General features: G+C 36.4%; 1 protein-coding gene across 8 annotated transcripts in view; it reads left to right on the forward strand.

Moving 5' to 3' along the window:
- The window catches only part of LOC108141793, a 43,821-nt gene extending 34,451 nt beyond the window's left edge, over positions 1-9,370 (forward strand). For 4 of the 8 annotated variants that reach the window (XM_017265337.2, XM_017265340.2, XM_017265343.2 and 1 more), the window contains 5 exons: positions 650-746; positions 6,069-6,206; positions 6,684-7,311; positions 7,569-8,210; positions 8,980-9,370. In XM_017265337.2, coding sequence (XP_017120826.1) covers positions 650-746; positions 6,069-6,206; positions 6,684-7,311; positions 7,569-8,210; positions 8,980-9,122 — 1,648 coding nt within the window. In that variant the 3' untranslated portion in view covers positions 9,123-9,370. Of the gene's footprint in view, positions 1-649; positions 747-6,068; positions 6,207-6,683; positions 7,312-7,568; positions 8,211-8,829; positions 8,859-8,979 lie in introns of those variants that run through there. The other 4 variants (XM_017265341.2, XM_017265342.2, XM_017265345.2 and 1 more) reach the window with 2 other exon arrangements.
- The last annotated feature ends 480 nt before the right edge of the window (positions 9,371-9,850 follow it).

Genomic DNA, 9,850 nt, shown 5'->3' on the forward strand with positions numbered 1-9,850 from the left:
CTAATAACTAAGCCGATCATTATCCCCAACAGACAGCCTTTCAAGGGAATGCCCCCCCCCTCTTTTGTAAACCACCCACCGAAGCAAACCGCTAGCCGTTTACCTCTTCCCCAACAATTTTCTTAGCTCAATTTGCTTGACCACATTAATAAGCTGAGCCGAACTAAATAAGAACTACCACCAGGGAAGTGAGCTATTAGTCGAACCGAAATCCAACCGAAACCGTTTAAAATTTCTTTTTAGCTTGGGAACTTTTTTGGTTTACTTTGTGTGCCTTATACGCTTCATACATTCTAAATAAATATGGAATTTATGTGCACCAGACAAATGCTCGGCACATTAATAAATCCGATTTTCATTGCTGCACAACAATAAAATAAAATATTAATATTATTATCGTTTTGAGGAAGTCATAAAACTTGAAGCACTTTTCAGCTTAAATCGAGTTTTCTTCGTTTTTTTTGCGCAAGATTTATGGATTATTAATAACATATCCAAATGCCATCAAGGGGAAAGGGCTCATTGAAAGCTTAGCTTTTTGATTTTGGAGTGTTTGATCTTTAACTGAAGACTGCCGGCAGATACACATTTAAAGGTCACTCCAGTCGTTAACAAATTTGTGTTGACTAAAGCCAATCTCTTCTTGCAGATACTTTGTGCTTACTCGTGACTACTTGCACTGCTTCAAGAGAGCCTCGGGATCGGCCAATGAACGAGCCTCGGATATGGGACAGTTTATCTTCAAGGTAAGTGGCAACCAAGTTTTGGTGAAATCTGAATAAAATACTTAAGTCCTCCTCACAAAGGAAGAGTTTCTTATAAAGTTTTGAGCCCAAATTCATTCTCTCTACTTTTCGCCTTTATAAATGTGAAGTGTCGAGCTAACTTTTTTATTTACTGCGCATTGTGTTAAATTCTATTGCAGTCAGCCAGAGATTTATGTTCAGCATTATGAGCAACCCATGACTATAACCAGTTCGCAGTGAAGGGGGGTAAAAGCGGGGGCTAGGACACACCTTTCGTGCAAAAAAAAAAAAAAAAAATATATATATATATATAGCTTATAAATGAAGTCTTTTTCGGTTGACAATGCCAGACACATCTAGTCACGTTTTGCAATTGACTTTTCAGCCAGATAGATGAAAGATATCCGGCCATGTAGGGGAGTCAATTGATAGGCAATCTTCAGTGGAAATCCGCTCGAACTATGCCAGTTGTCTGGGAGTTTTTTTTTCATTCTTATGCAAAACAAATCCTGATCGAAGAGGGAATAAAAACGGATAGAAAAACTTCAACTAAGCTCAACTAATTGGCTAAAACTTGCATCTACTGCATGTTAATTTGCCTAACTATTCCACCCCCCCTCCCCGCATCTTGGGGTTCCCCCATTTAGAGTGCCTCTCCCTAACCCCCCCCCTACACAAGTTTGCAATGAAAGCTTAACAAATACGAGAAATACTAAAGGCAAACGGCAAATATTGCACACAGGCAACAACTAAACACAAACAGGAACAACTGCAATAGCAACAAAAACTGTGAAAAAGAAAAACAGGAAAATGGTAATAGAAAAAAGACGAAGTATAAACACACTATAAAACTGTGAAGTCCAAAAGTTCATTTTTAGGATTAAGAACTTATTACAAAATTCAAACCTTTTTTTATTTATTATATATATATTAACATGTCAAAACAATTCTTTGGCACATCGAAAACATTTTAACAATATTTATGTCAGGCTTATAAGATTTCTACAGCCTACGGTTTAGATCATCGCACTATTTAAGGAACATATAGAAAATTTATAAATTTAATTTAAAATACAATTTTTCTTCACTTTACTATAATCATTACTTTATTTATATTTTAAGTCCTTTGTTTTCATTCCCATAAAAGCAAGACATTGTGTAGTAAGAGTATAAAGAACACGATTGCCGTGAAATTGTTCATTACCTCAGCTGCTGTTTAGAGTTGTTGTTGCTGATGACATTGTTTTTGTTGCTGCTTAAACAAATAAGGAAAATGCACACAAAACTGCAGTGGCTACAATGAAAACAACAAATGCCACGCCACTGCAAAGAGATCATGGGAAATTTACTTTAACGTAGTTTTTCCACTGTTGAATTGAATTTTATTTTGTTTAAATTTTGTGTCGTTTTCCTTTTTGCTGTCACTTTTCCGCTAAAATCTCTCTCTTAAAAGCAGTGCCAATACACAGACAGCAGCAGGTTGTTGTTGCTTACAGTTTAATTTAAAATTAAAATACATTTTTTTCTCTCAAATAAAACAAAGTGAAAAATGCTCCGTTGTTGTGCGGGCAATTTTCCAAAGTAAATAAGCAAGCGTGGCAGGGGAAATGGGGAAAAGCAGACACGGGGGAAAATAATGACATAGGTGGAACTAAATGGTGAAAAATCCCGCACCATGCGGGAGATTAACTTATTTAATGTGAGGGAAAACATTTATAAAGAAATTACGAGAAGAATTCGTTTCGTTGGGTAATTCGTTTCACGAAATTGGGGTTTTCAATTGAAAATCCCATCAAGAATATAATTAGGTATTTGGCTACTTTCCCAAATTTAAAAAGCAAATAAACACCCAACTACTGACCTTCAAGATTAAGACCAAATAAATTTAAATTCAACCAAAAATGGTCAACAAAACATCAAAGACGGCTGTCTGTCCCACTCACACTAAATTATCCAAGGGAAGTCAGTCATGAACGAGTCATTGAACAAAAGGGTGCAAAAGAGAGGCACTGCAAGGGTGTGAAAGAGATGACACTGCAAAGAGTGAAAGAGATAAAATATGTCTAAAAAAAGTTTACCTCATTAATGAGCAAGGATCAGCGCTTCTTTGTGATTTCGCTTGTTCATTGATGTTTTATCGACACTACAATGATTCAATATTATTGTCCCGTCAACGTAATCAACTTAGGCGAAAAAAGGTGCGACTGAGTAAGGTGACAGGAGCTCTTAGTCTAATTAATTTACTTGATTTTTGCATATATTCTTTCTTTATTTCTTTTATTTCTCAATTTTCAATTCAAAAAGTAATAAAACTGGTTAGTGCACAATTTTTTTATTTACAAATTAGGATAATGTTAATATAGTTATGTGAAAATGTATTATGCCTTATAATTTTTAAATTAAAAGTATTGATTTAAGACTAAAAACAAACCCTATAAGAAAATATTGATGACACTTTTTAAACTTCACTTTCAAAATTACATTTTTCAAATGACCCTTGTTTAGCAGACGTCTGGAGAAAAAAATATATATTTAATTTACAGGATCCTTACTTGGGTGAAATAATACAACATTTTTCACGTTAAAAAGGTTTGTAAGAAAAATTGATTCTGCAAAGATTTTAAATCTTGGCATGTGTAAGCATTTGATATTCTAAATTTCGTTTCAACAGTAAAAAATATTATTATGCAAATTGAGGTCGTATCAACGTTAGAGTTGATTAAACAGAATTGGTTTGATTGTCTGCCATCTACCTGGGGGAAATCAATCGGGCATAATTACAGGCGATGAAAGTGCAAGGGACTGAGGAAATCGGATGAGGATGACTTTGATGTTGATGTTTCGGTTCACCAGCCTGCGGGTGGATAAAGTTTTCTGCCTCAGAATTTTGCAAGTTTTGCACTTTGACAGTGATTGAAAGCAATATTGATTTTTGTCCTTGGATGGGTGGCAAGTGGATAATGTGAATGGAGGGGGCGGGAGCTGAACCTGCAGGGAAATGCAATTTCTGTCTGTTCAACGTTAATGAGCATTATTAATTGGGTTGCACTGAAGAGACTCGGATATCGATGCTGAAGTATTTAATTATGTTCAAAATGAGTGCACGCATAATTAAAACATGAAAGAGGAAAAAGGAAGAAAAGATATTAAAATTAATGAAGAAAAAAACGTAAATCAAAGGTTGATAGCAAAGTTAAATAAAGTATTAAGGCCAATAAATAATCCCTGTAAAACATTTCAATTACAATTGTTTTTTCGCTTAAAGCCGCACGCGCCTTAATTCAATTTTACTTTCCCAAATTGCAATGCCAAAATCTGAACCAATGACCAATTGAGCTTTTGTGTTAGTTTTGACAGCTCATGCTATTAAACATGTCAAAATTTAAAACGACAGCAACAACAATGGAATTTTTTCATAAAACTCATAAATAACAATAATAAATAATAACAGGCGAGCCAACAAGCCGATCATTATCGACCTTGAACACGTTATTTGTTAGCCAAACGTAAAACGGAAATTTGGAAAATGTTTAGCCATCGATTGTGGGTTGGCACATATCTGTATGTGGTATGAAATTAGTGAGGTCAGAGTTTTTGGGAGGGAAATAAAGGTCAACGAGAGTAGTCAAAGTTTCAGAAATAAAACCAAATCAAAACACGGCAATAAACACTTATATAATATTATATTTCGTGAAGTATATTAGGCAATACAAAACTCAATTCTCGACACACCATTTTATTTATAAAAACTTTTATTTAAAGACTATTCTAAACGATCTACGTAGGAGTTCTGACATATTTTCTGGAGAACATCGCAGAGTACCATAAATATTTTAATTTGATGTATTTCTTGCATGTAATCGCCCACACAACACTTATGTATACGACTCCCAAGACAGTTTCGATTTTGATCTTTGATCGTGGCACAAGCAAATCCCCAAAATCATTCATCAAACGAGGAAGAGCTTTGTGCAATATTCCATATTCCACCTGCCACTGCCACAACTTATCATGAAAAGCGATCGGAAAAAAAACGCTGAGCCCAGTACTTTAAGAACTTAATTATAGTGGCCATTAGAAGAAGAGAGATGGAGCCAATGAAAGAAATAAATAAAAAAGGAAAGAGGCTTTCTTGCAGGGGCCGAATAACTTGGCTAATTGCCACACGCCTCAGCTTCTTGATTTTTTCTTGCCTCAGGGACTGCTGACATATTTGCCTAATGGCCTCACATAGTTCTTGGCCATAAGCGAGCGACAGCACGATGAATCGGTGGCAAACTTAAAGTTTTACTCATAAACATGGACTACAAGCGAATTAAAAAAGAAGTTCAATAAAAAGTTCAGCATGCTAAAAAAGTTTGTGGTTCCTAAAGGGAGAAAATATCGAGCGGAGATGAGACCTTCTGGCCTAATGACTTTTAACCGAGTTGCAAAATGCAAACGGATGGAGAGGGGGAGGTGGAAATGGCAAAAGGCCGACACTTAATTGGTGCATTACTCAGCAAAAGTTGTTAGGACCTAAGTTGGTACTCAACATTTCTCATCAGCAATTTAGTTTTCTTAGTTTGGAAGCTTGTTAGATGTACCTTTTAATTAAAAGATTGAAAAGGGAATGATTCTTAATCTAAAAATTACATTCTAAGACAAAATAAAACAAATAAGAAAATCATATATTAAATCATTACATCAATCTCCACACTGCAGTAAAATAAATATAAAATTTTCCTTTGAAAAAGTAAGCAACACAAAAAACAAGAAAGAAAGGAAACTAGGGGAAGTTTATATACCCTTGCAGCTATTGCAAAAATTTAACATTTAAATTTTTACTTCAATGTTTTGATCGTTCCTAAGGCAGCTTTATGATTTCGTTTTTCCATTTTAATAAAATTAAAAGCTTAATTCTTAAACCATTCCTATGCCTAAACAAATTAAAAAAGAAAAGTGTAATTTGAGAAATTAATTATACAATGTGAAATAAGCTAAAATCAGTGAGGCCTTGAAATATAATATTAAAATGGTTTTATAATAAAATAAGAAATGTAAAGTTAATGCTGTAATACTATGAATTTTCGTAAGTGCTTAACCTTAGACTTACATACAATTTATAATGTTGTTTAGTAGTGTCAGCTTAACAAAATCATTAACCATTAAAAACTTTAGACCCCATTCCCACCTAAAATTCAATTGTAAACCATTCTCTCAGCGCCCCACTGAGTGTGACCAGGGCAAATCTTTTTGTCTTACATTCAGCGGAAAAACGTTTACATAACCTTTAACTTGATTGTCTAACGATTCGCATTGTCTTCTGTGGTTTCGCTCCAGGTCAAGCTGGTGGACGTGGAGAAGGTGGAGTGGCTGAATCGGCGCTCCTACAGCGCCATTGGACTTCTACTGGGCCGCGAGGGTCGCGTTCTCCTACGCTGCGATGATGGCCTCGAGGACTGGTTCGAGCTGCTGGAGGTAAGTGGCCATGAAATGGAAAAATAGTAGAACGCACAAAGCTCCAAATTAGTCAAGAACAAAATGTGAAAAATAAAGCGAATTTTGCAAAGTAAATTCACAGTGGAAGATAATTGTTAACATGGTCAAACGATTTGATAAGTAAAAATATGTGATGCTTTAATTGATCTCCCTAATAGTTCTTACTCTAAAAAGTGTTAAAAGTAAAAAATAAACATTAAATTGATTTAAACCAATAACAACATTAATTTACAACATTTTTTATTCATCAACATACTTACAAATTTAATGCTTATTTAACAGAGTAAATAATTTGAATAAAATCATTTTTATTATATACATTTAATTTAAATAAAACATTTTAAATTGCAATACACAAAAAACTTAAAGCATTTATTTCCTAATTTTGTAAAATTACTATACTTTGGCGGAACAATAATAAAGGACTGACACTAAACATTTACTTACCCATTTTAGGAATGCACAATGACCTCCAAGGAGCGAAGACGAGCCCTGAAGATTGCCCAAGGACCCAGATCCCGGGCCTCCTTGGCTGCTCCTGTGTCCCACGCCTCCCTGCAATTCCAGCACTTCGGACTGGGAGGCACCTACTCGAGTGCTCTGGATGACTGGCTGATGACCAATGGCACTGGCGGTCTGGCCCGTCACAAAATAGGAGCTGGCAGCCTGAACGGCTATGCCGGAGCCAATCCCTTCCTCTTCTCCGATTCGGTGCCGGATCTGAGTGCTCTGAACAACGAGAATCACAATCACCACCTGAGCGGCATCAGCACGAACCACTCGACACCGCAGAAGATCCCGCACCACAGCAATGCGAATCTCAGCCGATACTCCAACGGCTATGTCTCGGCCCAAAATAGTTTCACTCAGGCTGGGGCTCTCTATGGATCGCCGAGGAGGATCTTCATCAACAGCAGCTTCGGTTCCAATCAGGTGGTGGATGAGGAAACCGAGGAGACGGAGGTTCAGCTAAGGAGACCGAGACTTTTCCGCGGAGTGAGCGCCACTCCGGATAATGGCAACGAATTGGACCGAGATTGGCTGTACCGCAAGCCAAGGGCACCCACCGATATGAGGCACTCAGGTGGGTTTCACCATATAATGTGGGTGGTAGACGATGCATCAGCCACTTCTCAGAATATGTAAATTTGCACTTTTGCAAATCTATTTTAGTTATGCATAACCATTTTGATAATTATAAAATTATAATTAGCAGAGTAATTTTTCCCTAAATAAGAAAACCAGAACCCTTAGAATTTGTTGCAGATGCATCGTTTACAACCAGGCTTAATGTGTACAATTTTCAATTTAAAATTGCTATATTTATGTCCTTTCCTTTAGTTCAACCTATGTTACCCGTTGGAGGAGGCAGCAATGTTGGCCTGGCTAAAACCGAATTGGACTGTTCGGCCCATGATAGTGGCCTGGACACGCCCCCATCGACGCACCGCCCCTCGAGCTATCGGGAGGCGAGCAGGGATAGCACCGAGACAAATGGCAGCTCCTCGAGGGGCACTCTGCTGAACAACTCCTCGCCAGGTGGCAGTTTTCGGGCCAAGAAGCTGAGCAGCCAGGTCAGCAATCTCAATCAGCTGAATTCCTTACACGGATCGAGATACTCGGTGCAGGATCAACGCATCCTGAAGATGCGCAACAACGAGGAGGATCGCTGTGCTTCGATCAAGATGGCCAACCGCCTCAATCAGAATCAAGAGCAGCAGGCCACCTACGATCCCAATCAGAATCGCTATTATAAGAACGGCAATGCCACGCCCCCCACATCACTGACGCCCCAGCATACGCCACAGCACAAACTGCTGATGATGCACCATGGCAATGGAAACGCAAATTTGGGAACCCTAAATGGCAACAGCAATGGCACCGGATCGGATCGGATCAATGGATCGGCCATTTTCCGGGAGCGATACCAACATCCTGCTCTGGCGGCCATCATCAACGAAGCCCAGGGTCTTAAGTTCCGAGGTAGGTTAGAGGACCTATACGGTTTTGCTTGCATTACACATCATTCATCTGGCATGGTTATGGGATGGCTTTAAGATCATATGGTTTGGTTTAATTATCGGAATGCTCATAGATAAAATTGGTTTAGTTACATGATAAGTTTTACTGTCTTCGTCATTTATTTTTAATTTTATTTTAAACGTTTAAAATGGAATAAATTTATACACACAATATTTTCAAAATTATCAAGTCAAATGAAAAAGCAAATTAGAATTTTTATTTTAATACTTTAGAATGATTTACTTATTAGTCAAAACTAGAACTTTTATTTAAATATTTTTTTGGATCCTAATAAATTGCTCCCTATTCGTATTATTTTTAATTGTTATACAATTTGTATCTATTCTGTTTTACAACCATTTAGTATATAAGTGAAAAGTTTTGTAATTTAGTAATTTTTAAAAATTGATGCATCTGAATTTGTGTTTGTAAAAAAATGTATTAAATTCAAAGTTTTAAGTTTTTTAAATAAAACACACACCCACTTATCATTCATCTTGTATTGGAATCATGCCTTGCAACCCTTCTTCTATAATATATATTTTTTACGATTTTACTTTTGCATGTTATCAATTTAAAGAAGAATCAGAAAATATGTGGTAAACTCCCCAAAAACCAAATTGTGCATGTTTCACAAAGTCTCGAGAAGACAGGCTCCAAGTGCATGACAAGATCGGGATATATATCTACCAGAAGATATAGATAAAGCGACCCTTTCCCCAACTTGTAGAGCGCGCCTATTCGGACAGCCAGCAGCGTCGACTGAACAACAACAATGGACCGACCCCCCAACCAGCCTCGCCCCTCGCTCAGCGCCGGAATAATGGTGGACTCGGATCAGGGGCTATATATGGCACGCCCACGCGTGTATAGCGTCTAAAGGTCTAAGAATAATCCAAATCGATGGATTGATCACTCCCCACTAGTTTAAAAGAGAATATAGGCGGTAAATTAGTCAACTTGATTGAAAGTTTGGAAATTATTTGCATAGAGAATACTTCAACGAAGGTAGAAAATAATAATTAAATAATAATTATGTAGTAGTAATCTTAGTGTGTGTGCTCCAATGTCCAGCTTTATGTAAATGTTTAAATAAAATATGCATTAGAGAAAAACCTTAACAACGTCAACTTTAATTGGGAAATAAAAGATTTGAGTGAAAGAAAAATAATTACATTTGTGTTATCTTTTGGATTTTCTTGGTAAGTATGCCTATACAATTTGAGCTAAACTAAACTTATTATGTTTTTGATATAACTTTTTAAAAAAGAAGACGGGTTTTATTTCAATTTGAACTGGATTTTCATTGTATGAAATAATTGTCTTTATAAAAATAATTGGAAATTTTTATATTTTGTTTGCTTAATAACAAAGCAACTAAGTTTTACTTAAATTATCTGACAAATAATTCTTGTTGCCTCTACTGCATTTTATGTAAGAGTGTTTCAAAATAGTTGAAAACTTGTTCATATTTTCATTTTTATAAACATTAACCTAATATTTATATGCAGAACTCAAATATGCTGTTTACTTTCCCAAAATAGATATTTTCATTCCAAAAATCCACAATTTAGGAGCTACAACTTTGGGGGCGTAAAAGT

The sequence above is a fragment of the Drosophila elegans genome, unplaced genomic scaffold, assembly GCF_018152505.1.
Source record: "Drosophila elegans isolate 14027-0461.03 unplaced genomic scaffold, ASM1815250v1 contig_814, whole genome shotgun sequence".
Classification (NCBI taxonomy): Eukaryota; Metazoa; Arthropoda; class Insecta; order Diptera; family Drosophilidae; genus Drosophila; species Drosophila elegans.